A 16,119-nucleotide genomic window follows, 5' to 3' on the forward strand; every position below is an offset into this window, starting at 1 on the left:
GGGCTGCTTTGGAGGCAGAGGCAGAGGCAATCGGAGAGTCGAATCACATGGGGAGCGTAGTGATGTGTATCGAAGTAAGCTTGAGGAGCTGTAAGATTCGATGAATGAAGCCGCGTTGAATACAGAGCCTGACACGAAGGGAGATATCTTGATAATTCTTCACTATGCATATTCTGGAATCTAGAATTGGCTGACTGGTTCTATTCTCTGAACGCAAGTGTGCTGCACCCACGCGCCTTGTTTACCTTACTCCTTTATATTCAGTTTGAGCGAGATTACTCATTGGCTCATTACTTTGCCGCGCTCCCAGCAGACGTGCATTAAACCCCTCTCGTCTTGCTCTGCCCCTGTGTTGTGATGGTGACACTGGTGCCGGGATGTTGGTCCTCCAGCGTGCAACTTGGCGGAAGTCGACTCTGCGCCTCGTAGTGAACTTTGACTCACGGGTTACTCCTCAGACCTTTGAGACTTGGCCTTTGTCACTGCTGCCGATCGGGTTACACGTCGAATGCTCGGCGGCTTCTCTTCCATCGCCGCGTACGAGTCTCGTCGGTCAGGATACGCACCCTCGGCCTTCTCTTACTGCCCGAAGCTTTTGCCTTGGAATCTTGAACACTCTTGGTGAAGACCAAGCCAAGCCCGGACAGACGGTCATGTGTGTAGATGATCCGAGGGACTCAACCCGAATAGGAAACCGAGGACATATCTCCCAGGTACCATCGATGCAACAAGTATCCGAATGATGAGGTATGTATAGATAAGGGACATAATAGCAAGTCTTACAGCCACATTGGTAACCGTCTTCACGGTGATTGTGATTGTGAGTGTGATATAACTACAAAATCCTACCGCTATGGCCGTCGCCGTCCAGCAATCCGTCAACCCGCAAAGCGCGGCCGCTCTCGAGCATCGCAGCCTGACAGAGCCTGAGAAGGTCGAATTAGACTTTGAGGCACTCAGACGAAAGTATCAGGAAGAGCGCGACAAGCGACTCCAGAACGGCGGTATCAATCAGTACACCATCATCCAGCCGGCGAGCAAAGCGGCCGAAAAGTTCCTCGACGACCCGTATGTCCAGCCTGGCTTCACTCGTGATCCGATCCAATTGGACACAGATGTGATCATCATCGGCGGAGGTTTCGGCGGTCTCATGTGCGCGGTGCGACTCCTGGAGCAAGGCGTCACGAATTTCCGCATTATCGAGAAAGGCGGTGATTTCGGCGGTACATGGTATGGCTTCTCCAGTAGTCTCCGTTCTTGTAGCTTGGCTGAACATTATCAGGTACTGGAACCGATATCCCGGAGCACAGTGTGATATCGAAGCTTATGTGTACATGCCACTACTTGAGGAGACCAACTACGTGCCCTCGGAGAAATATACCCATGCGTCTGAGTTGCTCGACCACGCCCACCGGATCGGGGCCCATTACGGCTTGTACGACAAAACCATCTTTCAAACCGAGACTCTAAAGCTTCAGTGGAACGAGGCGACGACTCGCTGGGACGTCGAAACTAACCGGGCGGATATCATCTCTACTCGGTTCATCATTCCGGCAGCGGGACCTCTCCACAGACCAAAGTTGCCAGGCGTCCCAGGCATAGACTCTTTCAAAGGTCACTTTTTCCACTCATCCCGCTGGGACTATGACTATACCGGAGGCCATAATCGTGGAGATCTATCCAAGTTGGCTGATAAACGGGTTGGGATCATCGGCACTGGCGCGACGGCGGTGCAAATTGTCCCTCACGTTGGCGCAGCAGCTAAGCAGCTTTATGTGTTTCAGCGTACGCCATCCAGTATCGACGTCCGAAACAATCGTCCGACAGACCCCGAGTGGGCGAGGTCGCTCCCCAAAGGATGGCACCAAGCGCGAATGGACAACTTCGACACCGTTATTGCTGGCGGGTACGTTGAGGAAGACCTGGTCGCCGACGGATGGACGGACATCTTGAGAAACCTCTGGCCTCGCAAAAGCGACAATGAATCTGCCACCGTGGACCCGGCTCAGATCGCCGCCAAGATGCAACTGGCCGACTATCGGAAAATGGAGTCCATCCGCGCCCGCGTCGACAGTATCGTGGAGGACAAGCAGACGGCCGAAGCCCTCAAGCCGTGGTACAACCAGATGTGCAAGAGGCCGTGTTTTCACGACCAGTACCTCCAGACGTTCAACCGGCCGAATGTGAAGCTGGTTGACACGAAAGGCAAAGGCATCGACCAAATCACGCCCGAGGGCGTCATGGCGAACGGCATCGTCTATGAGATTGACTGTCTGATCTATGCGACCGGGTTCGAATTGGCGACCGATTGGGCCCAGCGGACCGGAATGGAGATCTACGGGCGAGACGGGATCACGACGACCGAGAAGTGGAAGGATGGATTCCAGACGTTCCATGGCTGGACCAGTCGCGGGTTCCCCAATTGCTTCTTCGTCAACAGCGTCCAGGCGGCCGTGTCGCCAAACTTCCTCCACGCGACCGCCGAGCAAGCCAGGCATTTCGCCTACGTTGTCCGACGTGCCTGTGAGAGGAACGTCCGCACCCTCGAGCCCACCGCCGAGGCCGAGAACGCGTGGGTCCAGCTCTGCGTCGAGCTGGCGGAACCGCGCCGGAAGTTTCTCGAGGACTGCACCCCCGGCTACTACAACAACGAAGGCGACTTTGACGACTTGAAGACTCGGAGGAACGTCATCTACGGCGGTGGCTCGCCGGCGTTCTTTGAGTTGACCAGGAAGTGGAGAGCTGACGACCGCTTCGAGGGGTTAGAGGTGACTTATCTTGAGGAGGAAAAGTGATGGACGCATCTATAGAAAGTAGTAGTCCAGTAAGTGTTGAAGTGCATGAATAGTTGATGTGACTTTGGCATTGAAGAGTACATGTAAACCGAAAATATGGTGATAAACTGCTCCACAAAGTCCTGTTTCGGCTTAGCGCTGCTGTAGATTGATACCTGATTGGCCCACTGCAGACATCGGCCCTTCCCCGTCATGCCCCACTCAGCTCGTCTACTCCGCATGGCATTTCTTCGATTCACGCTTAACAAACCCTCAGTAATTTACATCAAAGCCCATCTGAGATATCACTACCAAGTTCGACACGTCGTGAGATAGCCGTCTATGTTCTTTCCTGATCTGGCCCTTTGCCGAGGGATTGCCGCTTCAAGTACCATGATCGACCCAAACCGGTCCACCTTGACCGAGGGAGCCCAGATCCCCATTGGGATACCGGCCAGCCTCACCTGTCGGGCCGCTATAGTGCCAGTCGGCTACTCATTGCCTTCTCGCCAGTTACCGATTGATACACACGCTTCCCCGGCTTCTCCGCTTTTCTGGAGAGCATCTTGGGGATATCACAAAGCGGGTACTGCACCTATATCGCGAAACAGAAGAAACTCATAAAGACATGGCATGTCTTCCCCCCAATCTTCGAGAGTCAACAACCTCCTGTTGACCTACAAGCCTTATTGGCATACAAGCACAGTCCTTCCAGTCTCTACGATTCAGAGTCTACTCCAACCATGAACGATTATGGCCTTTTGTGCATCATCTACCTCACCTTCGGGGCCTTCTTCTATGGCTATGACTCCGGCCTGACGACGTCCGTCATCGGATACCCTCGTGTGCGTTGCCTCTCCTTCAAGGACTTTTCCCTCTTGATGCGACTGTCAATGTTCTCCAGCTAACAAAGATCTTTGGCATTGGTGGTTGCCAGTTCATCACCTATTTTGGCTTCGACGCAACCCTCCTCGGCGTCCTCGGGTCTATCTACTATGCTGGCCTCTTCCTGGGTGGCCTGGCCATGCTCTACGTGCCCAACAAGATCGGAAGACTCCGGACCATCATCGTGGCGAGCGTGATCGCGCTGGGCGGCAATGCCATGCAGGCGGGCGCACAGAGTCTTCCCGTGTTGTTGGTCGGGCGTGGTATTGGTGGATTTGCCGGAGGGCTGGTCTATGCTGTCTGCCCTACGTACGGTTCGTCCGCCTCGCACCGCATCTTCTCTCATGGATCTCCCCCATTGAATCCCTTTTTTGGACTGCCTTGAATCACTCACTTATGTGGTCTGATAGCATCCGAGATTGCCCCACCGCACGTTCGAGGACGGATCGGTGGCTTATACGCGTACGTTTTGACGATCGTTGAGAAGAAAATTGCAGAGGACAAATAGCTGATGGGCGGACAAACACAGGATTAACATCTCCCTAGCATATGCCATTACAGAATGGATGGTAAATTCCGACCTCACCAGATGATCCCACCTTTCCTAATATCTGCCTCTTTAGGGTCTTGGATTCTCGTACATCGAGAGCGACGCGGCCTGGCGCGTGTTCTTCGGACTCCAGGTCCTCCCGCCGCTGATCATGCTCGTCGGAGCCATCTGGATGCCCGAGAGTCCGCGGTGGCTGATCATGAAGGGCCGGGACGAGGAGGCGCTCGTGATCCTGCGGCGGATGCACCAGACGTCGGACGACGACACGTTCTTCATGGGCGAGTTCAACCAGATCCGCGCGCAGCTGCGGCTCGAGGCCGAGCAAAAGGTCAACCCGCTGACGGTCCTCAAGCGGCCGTCGTACCGCAAGAGGCTGTACATCGCCTTCATCCTCGTGACGGGCCAGCAGTTGACGGGCGTCATCCCGCTCCAGAACTACCAGGTCATCGTGTACGGCAGCCTCGGCGTCGGGGGGAAACTGCCCCTGGTGCTCGTGGGCATCTGGGGCACCGTGGGCGTCTGCTCCAACATCCCCGGCGCGTGGTACTTTGACCGCTGGGGTCGGCGGCGGGTCATGCTGGTCTCGTTGGCCATCATCATCCCGTCGTCGATCCTCCTCTCGGCCTTCTGGGCCAGCTTCGAAAAGAGCGACAACCTCAACAAGACGTACGGGATTTTGGCCGTCGTCGCCATGTTCCTCTTCCTCGTCGGCTACTCTGTCATCTTCAACAGCTTCACCTTCACCTACATCCCGGAGATCCTGCCGACGCCCGTCCGCGCGGCCCTCGGCGGCTTCATCACCGCCTGGGGGAGCGCCTTTGTCATCCTCCTCGTCCAGGTCACGCCCATGGCCATCGAGCACATCAGCTGGAAGTACTTTATGATTTTTGTCATCTGCACGGCCATATTCGCCGTGGTCTTTTACTGGTAGTAAGTGTTTCTTGACCTTCTCTCCCTTTTTTTCATTTTCGAGTCCCTTTCTATGCTGGCGAGATTCCCGATCTTCTTGGATGGGACTAACATTCGAGTTCAACAGCTTCCCCGAAACGGCCAACAAGACGCTCGAAGAAGTCGAGGAGCTGTTTGGAGATCCCGTGGCGATTCACATCGAGGACGCGGCAAGGCAAGCGGAGCTGGACCCGGTCGCGTACTTGAAGGACCACGAGAAGCATACGGCCGTTGAGAAGGTCGACGGAATACCTTGAGGACCCCCCTTTCAGGCTTCCCACACTGATTCCAAGACACCAAGCCACGCCAGTCATCCGGATCCGTTTTGCGAAGATACATACATTGTTGAAGTGGCTCTGGGGTTGAGCTTGAATTCAAACAAGACCCGCAGCGAAATGATTTGAGAGAGGGAAACAAATCGCGTCTGAGCGGTATATGACGCGCTCGGTGGGCAGGTACCAGACACCCTTGGCCCGTCATTTCTGGACTGGTTCGAGGAAATGCTCACATTATCTTCAAGACAAGATGGGAAAAGTGGAACAGAAAAAGTAAATAAATAAATGAAAGTAGGATACAGCCTCAGAGAGAAAAAAAAATAGTAGTTTTTGAACTTCCCCTGATATGCATGTCTAGTGCATACTTGGTATAGTGATGTGCGAAAGTGGTGACGCCGCTCGGGAAGGATCTCAAGTTACGGGGTACGTTGGCGCAAAAAGGATCTGGAAGGGCTCAACCGAAGACAGGCCCACTTCTGGTTGGGACATTTCGGTAGCGGAGCTTTTCGCGCTGCCGCAGCTTCGCAATTGGAACCAGTTTTGGGAAACGTCTGCAAAAGTAGGGCGGTCTCGGGAGACAGGTTTCTTGAAAACAGTTTTAGGAGAGTTTTGGGAGCGCAGTGCCGGGAGCAGACGGCCATCTAAGACGACAGTCGACGGTGATCACTGATTGGTGCGTGGATCTTGACTGCGTTGGCGACGACACCCCCTCCTCCCGAAACGCGGGGGAAAGAGACGCGGCGGACCGCCTTGGCGGAATGCGATCATTGACATCTCGGTGCATGATACTTCTTACTCATACCCTTACATAAATGATACAGTACTGGATCTTGCGCAGAGTTAACTGTGTCATCTAGATCGAGGTATCCAAGCTACCAACATTATGGTTATGAACAAAATTGACCCCGGATCCCGAGACCCGATGATTCAACCGCCTATTCTGGCGCAACACCCTCTGAAACTACTGTTGATAACCTCTACGCATCTGACAATGTCGATCTAAGCGTCCCCTCCGCCCCTTGGCCCGGATCCACCTATGTCATCCGCTCCACCTCATGCGGACGCTTCCTCTCGCTGCTTGACGGGAATGTTGTGCTAGCCCATCAGAATGACCGAAGCTCTATACGCTGGAAGTGCGCAGATCGAGAAGGCTGGCTCGGCTTTAAGAACGAAGCCTCCGGCAAGTGGCTAGGCTACAATGGCGACGCAATACGCTGTTCGGCTGGGGAACACAAGGCATGGGAGAGTTTTGTCGTCCGTCCGAGACCAGAGGGAGGGTATGTCTTGCTAGTGACCCGTTGGGAGAACCTCTGGGCTGTGGGGGTTAAGAGGGTGAAGGAGGTGGAGACGTTAGTGACAATCAACAAAGGAGTATCCCGCGGCCACGTTTGGGATTTTATCAAAGTTTGATTCTAGAACTGCCTCACCCTTGCACGGTCCTAAGGCAGGAGGAAGCCGAGGAGAGAATAGACAGTGGGTCGGTCCACTATAAAATTGGGATTTGTCCTTGGCTGAGGATCTCGGAATTGATGGTCCACTTGATGTCACCGAGAGATCTTATACCTCGTCGAGCACAAGGTCAGATTGAGACAATACAAAAGTGGCTGAACGTCAGATGGTACGGTACGGTACTTGAGCTTGGGCAATATTACATGGCCCGTGCGACAGCCTCGAGTGTCAAGACGATGGTGGTCTATGCAGCAAGGGACATGCGTGAGTTCGAAAGCCAACCCTCCCTGTGAAAGTCCAACCGCCCTGCCTGAATGGCTCCACGGGAAGGGTCGCATTTTATCCGCCGAGAGCCCTATCTACCAGCTAAATAGGACACCCGATTTCGCACCTGACCGTACATACATGATAAACCTACCTTGGGTACCTACCCAATCCACTCTTTACTACCTACCTACAGTGCGCACTAGCACCAACCTTGCACGTTACTTGGTCCTTGGTACTTATTCCTCGTACCTTTAGTATGTACTCATGTACCCGCAGACCGAGTTGGCGCCTTCCAACTCCTACCCTTTCAGGCTAGTTAGAACTTCCCGATTCGGCAGCAGATTTTTCAAACATTATTACTAATCGGCCGGATCCCGCAAGGTCTGGACATAATATTACTCGGTACAGAGTTCTGCATGGGAGGTGAGGGACAGTAATTAGTAGACCCTGCATCATTTGGGGCACGTTGGGAGGGGTGCCGGGTTCCGACATTCTAGTGGACAAGAGAGCCCCAAGTATATGTATTTGGTGTGTATTTTCATTATTTGGAGATAAAAGTAAAGTGTGTCTTAGCTAGAGTATCTGGTAGATAATGTTGTGTTGGTAGATAGGTCCAATATCCTCTGTGGTGTGCTGCATCGATCGAGGTATAACGATATATATATATATATAATAAAAGAAAATGCATTCTCTGTGCTCGTAGTAAAACCTAGGTTATGCTCGGTGTCGGATACATGGTTCAGACGACAGTGGCGTCCGTTTCATTCTTGGAACCGCCACCATTACGAAGCTCCAAGGCTCCATTCAGTCGCCTTGCCCCCTTCACATCCCGCTCTGCGATCAGCTCTGGTGGCTGTTCCATGCACACTTATCTAAGCACACAGATTGAGTCGCCAGTTGTGCCAGTGGTGTCACTAACCCATGCGTCTGAATGGCTTTGGCCCAAGCGAGCTTTCTTGGCCCCGTCTCGGCCGTTTTCTCGAATCCCCCCAATGACGCCCCTGTCCTGCGCCCTCCTTACATAAGACAGGTGAACCCTTTTACCGACCACGGCATGGTAAGGTTGTCAGCTCGAAGCTTGGGAGGGTTGGTGGTTGCCCTTTTCCCCGCCGCCGACAAGGGCGTCCCGCTGATACTCGCATGGCTAGCAAGGAAGGGAATCTGCACTACTCCTCCCAGCACCATTGTGGTCTTAGCGTGCCTTGTATTCCCGCATTTGCTGTTTGACCCTCCAAAAACCTTGTTTGGGATTCGGCAGGGCTGACCAGAACGAGCCGGACGGCCAAGGTTGTGCAGTAGGATATATACGGGCTTGAACATTTGGGCTCGAGGGAGGAGAGGGGCAAAGAGACGGAAGAGTGATGAAACAGAAACTACTTCCTCGGACTCCTCAATTCGATACCTTTCATATCCAAGTCACAAAGTCATGGTAGAAATTCAGTTCCTCCTCGTAAAGCCCGCGCCGGGCACAGAATCTCGTCGCGCCCGCGAGTTGCGAAACTCAGCCGCACGATCGCACGCCGCGCGCATCACCCACAACAGAGCCAGACAGAAGAAGAGAGATGTCCACGAGGGAGAAGTTGAGGAGGGAGAGACCTTCGATTGCAGTTGTTGTCACCGTGTATCGCCCATAACGACAACCGACAGCAATGCTTTATCGCGCTGGATCGAAACACACGGCGGTGGCGCTATATCTCGCCGTTCATTCGTGCGGGATCCAGACCACAATGCCGTCTCCCACAGGCGCTTTTCTCTCGCGGGCGGGGCCCAAGACCAGAATTTCTTGGGAATGATTGTTGGACAGGGTAAACAGGACCCCTTCGCTTCGTACGAAGGCAGTCAACTACCGTGTCGAATGCTTGAAGTTCTTGAGCATGGTGAGTCAACCTGCGAATGCCATTCACACAGCCAGTACGACCTCACAACACCTCCCACACTGAGGCTATCAACTAGGAGCGCTTTCAGGACTGCTGTACTGACTACCCCCAACACAGCCTACGAAGTTGTCTGGCCAAAGATGGTCCAGGCCGAGGACAAGCAGCTAGCGGCGACGAAGAAATCCTGGAGACAAGCCGCGGTGCAATATCCATTTCTTTTCCACTGCCAGGTCATGGGCGCTGCCGGGGCGGCATTGAGCCTCTGCCAGGATGAAGGGGTAGCCAAGTATCTCTCCCTCAAGCGACTGGAGCACCAGATGACGGCTATCAAGCTCATCCGGGAAGAGCTCCAGCTGATCAACAGTGGATTGTCGGAGCCGTCAGATGAACTGGTCATGGCAATCCTGAATCTCGTCACCTCGTCAGGTGATGTCAACGAGTCACCTGGAGAGGAGGTACATCCAAAGTCGCCGCTCGCACAGGCCCAACCGGTTGGAAGGGTCAAGTTGAACGATACGCATCTTCAAGCCGTACATATGCTCATCCGACGCAAAGGAGGACTGCAGGGGCTGAGTTCATAGTAAGTCTCCCAAGAAGTCACCCACTACCCGAGATGGGAAATCCAAGTATCCACGTTTGGTTTTGCCCCCTTCGAACACTAATGGAAAATAGTGCTCTGGCCTACATGATCGAGGTGTAAGTATTCGAGAGACCGTCCGGACTCGCATTTGGTTGACGACGGGTTAGTGTCGACATCTATGTGGCTGCTCTGAGGACCAGCCGTCCGCTTTACCCTTGGATCCACGGGCCCCAGGATCTGGTCGCCAAGGGTAAGTGGACACCAGATCAGCATGCGGAGGGGCTCTCAAAGGTCCTGGGCTCCGGGTTGGCGGTGCTGGCAGCCATCGACATCAGAGTACATCGGCTGTACCTCGAAGCCTGTAACATCACCATAGCCCTAGACCAGTATCACCGAGGCGCGGAAGGTCGACCCTCCTTAGCCGATCTCGTGGACGCGAGGAACAAGACCCAGCACGGATTCTCGAGTCTGACTCCGGCAGAAGAGACGGACACGGGCGCCTTCGAAGTCCTTTACGAGATCTGTAGACTTGCGGGTTTGATTTTCTGCGAGATGGTGATCCTGCCTCTCCCCTACAACAGCGGCGTCAAACCTCGCCTCTCCCGTCAACTTCGTATCACCTTGGAGACTCCTAGTCTGCGCCCCTTTTGGAAATCGACCAGCTACGGAGAACTGGTCATGTGGGTTGTCTTCATGGGAACGATCGGGGCCACATTCACCAAGTCTCGGGCATGGTATTTGCAGCAACTGCGAGGCTTGGTCGACGATCGACAGTTGGATTGGGACGGATTCAAAAGGCTCATGGAGAGATTTCTCTGGTGGGATTTTGTGTTTGAAGTCCCTGCCGCCAGGATGTGGAGGGAAATGAATGCAACGAAATTGTGAATGGAACATCTGACGCTTTACTTTGACTGCGTTCGCGCCGGAGACTGCGCTACGGACTGAGGATTCGGGCATCAAAATGGGATGAAATGACACCTGGGAGAACCTGGAAGGTTGTGGTTTGCTTTGATTCGTTTGGAATGTATAACAGTGAACATCAATAAAGGCGTCTCGAGAACAAACACGTTCGAAATTGTCACGCCTGTCTCCATCACAATGAGTAAAGTTGCCAAACAGGCCAAACAGGCTGTCTACTGCCGCAACGAGGCTGAGATGTCTGCACATAAAGGCGGAATGCCATGGTCAAGAAGAACAGTTCTTGGTTTCCTGGTTTCCTACAAGAATGACAACAAGCACGCAGTAAAAGTAAGATTCACCTCTTCTGCCTCCCTGTACAGAGTACCAGTGCATTGATATACTTGAACGCTCAGCTTCGTTCTTGGTATGCCAACTGTGCAAAACGAGAATAGTAACGCATCAACCAAACGTGAAAGATCCAAAAGTCATAGCAAATAAAAGGTCATGAAAATCGTCCATCCAAGGCGCGCCTTTTGACATGGTCAGTCACTTCATTCCCATTACTATCAAGATGCTGATCACCGCAATTGTCCTGGTGGTCCACTGGTCGGCTGCCCCTGTCTTCGGCTTCCTATAGCCAAATAGTCTCTATTTTCCACTGTGACGCTCTTCGTCATGTGGTTGACCTTGTAGATGCCCACTAGGCGTTCCGCGAGTTCGAACATGTTGTTTCGCAAGGAGATGACGATAAACTGTGCGTTTTTGGTTCGTTCTTTGATGTAGCCTGCCACGATCGACACCTGCAAGATTATCAGTTAGCATTCGAGACACCCATCAATAAGCAAGCCGGGTATATAACTTACGTTTCGGAAATCCAGAGCCGCATCAATTTCGTCCATCACGTACAACGGAGTCGGCCGGTACACATGTAGTGCAAATACCAGGGCGAGTGAACTCAATGTCTTTTCGCCACCAGACAAATTACCAATGTTCTTCCAGCTTTTCTTGGGAGGCATGACAGAAAACAGGATGCCTTCGGAAAATGGATCAAGACTGTCCACCAGTTCGAGCTCGGCGTTGCCTCCGAGCGTGATGAGCTGGTACATAGACTTCAGATGCGAAGAGATGGTGGTGAAGCCTGTCATGAACTGGGTAAGGCGGAGGTTGCGAAGATCAGTCAGTCGTGTTTTGGCCGCATCCCTAGTCTTCACCGCACTCTTGAGATCACTTGTTCGGGAAGCCACTTCTTGACATCGACGCCGATATTCAGCGATAACGCTCAAATCAATGCTTGAAGCATTAGAAACCTTCTCTTCGAGAGCCGCAATTGAAGCGACAAGATGGTCTTTGTTTTTGTCAAGGAGCTCATCGCGGGTGAATATCTGCAGCTGCCTGCTTGCTGGGGTGGGAGGGGCATTTTGCTCCTCCTCATGTGGTTCTTCATCAACGTCCATGGCGTCCGGATCTGCTTCGGGAGGTGCGTCCGGCATGTCCTCTTCATCCGCCGGCCTCTCAAGCCTTTGCTGGTCTTGATCTGAGGACATCGCTTCCAGGTCGGTGGTATCATGTAACGTTAGTTTGGACAACTTTTCTGTCCAGTAACGATTCTTCTTTTGATTGTCCGCCAGGACCTTGTTGTTTTCCTCAAGCTTATTTTTCATCTCAATTTCAACAGCTCTCGTCGAGTTCAATTCGGATGTTTGCGCATCAAGATTCTTCTTCAAATCTCCAAGTTCGTCCTTCATCCTGGTCTGTTGTTCTTCAGCTTGATCCACCTGGCCTCGCAGCTCCGCAGCAGCAGATTTGTGTCTCTCGATATCCTGTTCCAGCTGTTCAAGGTCTTTCGATAGAGATTCAAGTTCCTTCTCTGCGTCCAATTTGGTCTTTTCATTCTTGGTCTTGAGCTTCTCGTTCTTCGTCTTGGCCACTTCCGCGTTGGATATGTCATCATTTAACATCTCAATTCTTTCTTTAAGGCCATCGACTCGAGCCTTCTGAGTTCGGAGCTGAATGCCACCAACCTCCATGATCCTGTCCTGCAGAGCTTGGATCTCCGCCTCCACACTGGCCGTCTCGGAGTGTAATTGTTCAAGCTCCCTGTTCATCGATTCAATGTGCGTTTGGAGACGGATGATCTGAGTGTCGTCGACTGAAGTACTAGCCAACTCGGTGAGGAGATCTTGGATTCGTCTTTGTGCGTCTGCAATATTCCTGGTGCAGGTCTCTACTTCGAGATTGGTCTTCTGAATAGCGGTTTCCAGACGTGGAATCTCTTCTTGCTTCTCTCTGAGGCTTGCCTCGAGTTCTCTTTGTCTCGTCTGAAAAGCCTCGAACTGCTTTTCTAGTTGATCTCGTTCGTTTTCAAGCTTCTGAACCTGCTCTTTGGTGGTGTCCGAAGACAACTTGGATGACATGGCACCACGTTCGACACGAGTTCCACCACCACTCATAGTCCCGGAGACGTCGATCAATTGACCATCAAGAGTGACTACCCGCCATCGTTTGGCACCGTAAGCAATTCGATTTGCCTGTTCGAGATCTTGTGCAACAAGAGTATTCTGCATGACGCTGTAGAAGGCTGGGGCAAATCGTTCATGCTTGAGCTTGATGAGATCAAAGAGTCGAGGTACGTTCTCGGGAGTTTTTATAGGAGACAGATCGCGCTGAGCAAGTTTGTCGAGAAGAATGAAGTTTGCGCGTCCCAAGTTGTTCTTCCGGAGGTATTCGATACACAACTGGCCAACTTCGACATTGTCAACAACCATGTTCTCCAATGAGGGACAGGCTGTGGAAATGGCAACGTCGAACTTTTCATCGATCGTACCTAGATTGCCGAGGCGACCGTGGAAGCCATCAATGCGACCTGAATCCCTGAGCCGTAACAAGCCCTTGAGCACATTGCTTTGATTCTGGCTGGTTGCGAGGCTAGCACGTGCCTCATCAGCCTTCTGCCGTGCCGACGATATCTGTGATCGAACCTCGGGCTCACTAGCGGCGAGCTTCTGTAGAGCATCTTGGATTTTCCTAATATCCTTCTCCAATCGGGCCTTTTCGTATTTTCGTTGCTCAATTTCTTCGAGCTTCGTGGTCTTGTTCGTCTCAATGCCCGCAATTCTTTCATTGGCTTGGTCTATTGATTTCTGACCGCTGTTAGCTTTCTCTTGGAGGATGTCGAGTTCGGATTGTGCAACAGCGATAGCAGACTGTTTTTGGTTGATTTTGGCGTTCCACGGCTCCAACGACTTTTGCTTCGCGGCAATCTGATCAGACAAGCCTTGGGTCTTCCCCTTGAGATCATCCCTGATGGCAGCTAGCTTTTTCTCTTCTTGCTCCATCTCTTTCTCAAGTTCGAGAACCTCTGTACCTTTGCGTTGGACATCACTAGTGTGTCTTTCGACAAGACTTTGGGCTTCAGATGCAGCCAAGCGGCTGGAAGTAGCGGTCTTCTCTGCTTTCTTCTGTTTGCCCCCAATAAATTTGCGCTTTTCATCAAACTTGACACCTTCCTTGTCAAGTTTAGCTAATTCTTTGTTCAGATCTTGGACTTGCTTCTCGATTCGTTCATACTGTTTGACCGCTTTGTGGTACGCACTTTCGAGTTCTCTAATGGCATCCTCATTACCAGCATGCTTCTCCAACTCGGCATTGAGCTGCTCTTGAATTTGCTGTATTGCCTCTTCCGTGACTTTGTTGTTGTCTTCACATTCAGCAATGTAGATTTGGTAGAGGGCTGACTGTTTTTCTGCCAGTTCGTTTTCGTCGCGGATAAATGTCAGAGCTTTGTTTTTCTTATCTTCGAGGCTATTCTTTTCTTTTTCGACATGCTGGACGCGACCCTGCTTCTCAACGCAGATTTCATTGAGGCTTTCAAGCTCGACAGCTGCTTCTTCAATGGGTGTCTTGTACTTCGAGGTTCCAATGATGTCCTCGAGATACTCCAGCAGCCCATCGTCGTGTTCGTTTGCAGCCTTGGGCTTCATCTGCGCAATGGACTCGACCTCGCCCTGTAAGATCAAGAATCGTTTGTGGTCTAGGTCGATACCCTTGTCCTTGAGCAATGTCGTCACTGTCGTAAAATTCGTTGTCCTGCCGTTCAAGTAATAGTTGCTTGTGTTGTTCTTGAACGCTTTCCTGGAGACCACAAGTTCCGAGTCTGGCACTATTTCGTGCTTCCCTCCGGGGAGATCAATGATCTCTTGAAAGTAGACCTCAACCTCGCAGAAATCAAGATCTTGGTGGTGTGCAGAGTTGTGAATCAGCGCCGAGATTTTGCCCTGTCTCATCTTGCTTGCCCTGAAGCCGAAGACGAAGAGCAGAGAGTCAATGACGTTGGATTTCCCAGAGCCGTTGGGCCCCACGACCGCAGAGAATGAAGCATGGAAGGGTCCAACGACTTGCCTTCCGGCATAGCTTTTGAAGTTGGTCATGACTAGCTGTCGAATGACCATCCTAGACTTGGTTCCGGTTGGCTCTTCTGCAATGGGAACGGCCTGTGCTCTTGCCCGTATAACAATGTCCATTGGTTTCTCTATCATTGGATCTGCCTTTCTTATTGGTTTGGGCGACTCTTGATAGGCCTCCTGCGGCACATTTTTGTTCAACGCCTGGCTGGTGATGTCTTTCAGAGGCGTTCCAGCCGAGATCTCTGGCGCAGCAAGGGTCGCGGTATCGGGAGGGGATAAGTCAGGTAGAGGTGGTACGACAGAGGACCTCCGGCTTTTTCGAGGAACGGCACTCTTTCGTTTTCGTGGTGATGAAGCCTTTGTTGGAGAGGTAGGGTCACTGGCCGGCATGGCCTCTTCTGGGTCGAATATCTGCGAGGGTTCAATGCCCTCGCCGGTCTTGAACTTGCGTGAGCGCGCCGACTTCTTGGGTGATGCATCGACGCTGGCAGTTGTCTGTCTTCTCGTAGACCTGCGCGGGCTTCGCTTCGGCGCGGGCGTAAACTCCTCATCGTCATCCTCTTTGATGAGGCTCAACTCGTCGTCTGACTCTTCCACTATAACATTTTTGCGCGCAGCGCGGCGCGTCGGCCGAGCTGGCGATTCAGCCGACATCCTGGACTGCTTCTCGTGAAGTATTCGAAAGCCTGACTCTTCAATTGAGGAAGCTGGTTGTTTGTCTATGTTGACACTGACGAAAGAGGAAATGGCGCGGCGAGTGCCAAGCATCGTCGCTTGCTCGTGGCAGTACGGATAAACCTTGTTCCATTTCTGCCAACGATAAACAACCACGCCGATATACCAGGCACGTGATATAATGCCGTTGAGCGGAATTATATTATGTGACCAGAAAGGCCTACTGGACCAACTCGAGTGGTTGGGACGCGACCCTGCGCTAAATAAACCTCAATGAATGATTTAGCCTGAGATAGATAGTCACAAGGGAGCTTTACCACCTCAAGACATCGAAGGACAAGAAGTGTAACAAACCGTCTCATGGACGTCTGGACCTTTTGTCTATCTAGGTGTATCCGTTCATCTTTCCCCAACTCAGGAGGGTCTCTATCCCCGTGCACATGCAGCCAACGCGACGGCCGATCTCCGTCCGGAATCAGAGTCACTGGTGGTTGGTCGTTTTGGAACCCTTGGCCAGCAGGATGATCGGAGTGTTT

General features: G+C 52.3%; 4 protein-coding genes across 4 annotated transcripts; 3 read left to right on the forward strand and 1 right to left on the reverse strand.

Annotated features, from left to right (window-relative positions):
* Positions 1-853: 853 nt before the first annotated feature.
* Positions 854-2,795, forward strand: AYO20_01043 (hypothetical protein; the record flags this gene model as incomplete). Its single annotated transcript, XM_022639350.1, has 2 exons — positions 854-1,230; positions 1,283-2,795. 2 exons carry the CDS (start codon positions 854-856, stop codon positions 2,793-2,795), a joined length of 1,890 nt encoding a protein of 629 aa, XP_022504658.1.
* Positions 2,796-3,517: 722 nt separating this feature from the next.
* Positions 3,518-5,414, forward strand: AYO20_01044 (hypothetical protein; the record flags this gene model as incomplete). The annotated part of the gene is made up of 6 exons (XM_022639351.1): positions 3,518-3,619; positions 3,679-3,973; positions 4,070-4,121; positions 4,189-4,228; positions 4,283-5,139; positions 5,246-5,414. 6 exons carry the CDS (start codon positions 3,518-3,520, stop codon positions 5,412-5,414), a joined length of 1,515 nt encoding a protein of 504 aa, XP_022504659.1.
* A 3,160-nt stretch (positions 5,415-8,574) lies between these two features.
* Positions 8,575-10,490, forward strand: AYO20_01045 (hypothetical protein; the record flags this gene model as incomplete). Its single annotated transcript, XM_022639352.1, has 4 exons — positions 8,575-9,025; positions 9,143-9,605; positions 9,698-9,721; positions 9,773-10,490. The coding sequence occupies 4 exons, from the start codon at positions 8,575-8,577 to the stop codon at positions 10,488-10,490; spliced, it is 1,656 nt and encodes a 551-aa protein (XP_022504660.1).
* A 593-nt stretch (positions 10,491-11,083) lies between these two features.
* On the reverse strand, positions 11,084-15,562 carry AYO20_01046 (hypothetical protein; the record flags this gene model as incomplete). Its single annotated transcript, XM_022639353.1, has 2 exons — positions 11,084-11,305; positions 11,369-15,562. The coding sequence occupies 2 exons, from the start codon at positions 15,560-15,562 to the stop codon at positions 11,084-11,086; spliced, it is 4,416 nt and encodes a 1,471-aa protein (XP_022504661.1).
* Positions 15,563-16,119: the final 557 nt, after the last annotated feature.

Source organism: Fonsecaea nubica (assembly GCF_001646965.1).
Source record: "Fonsecaea nubica strain CBS 269.64 chromosome Unknown Scaff4, whole genome shotgun sequence".
NCBI classification, from domain to species: Eukaryota; Fungi; Ascomycota; class Eurotiomycetes; order Chaetothyriales; family Herpotrichiellaceae; genus Fonsecaea; species Fonsecaea nubica.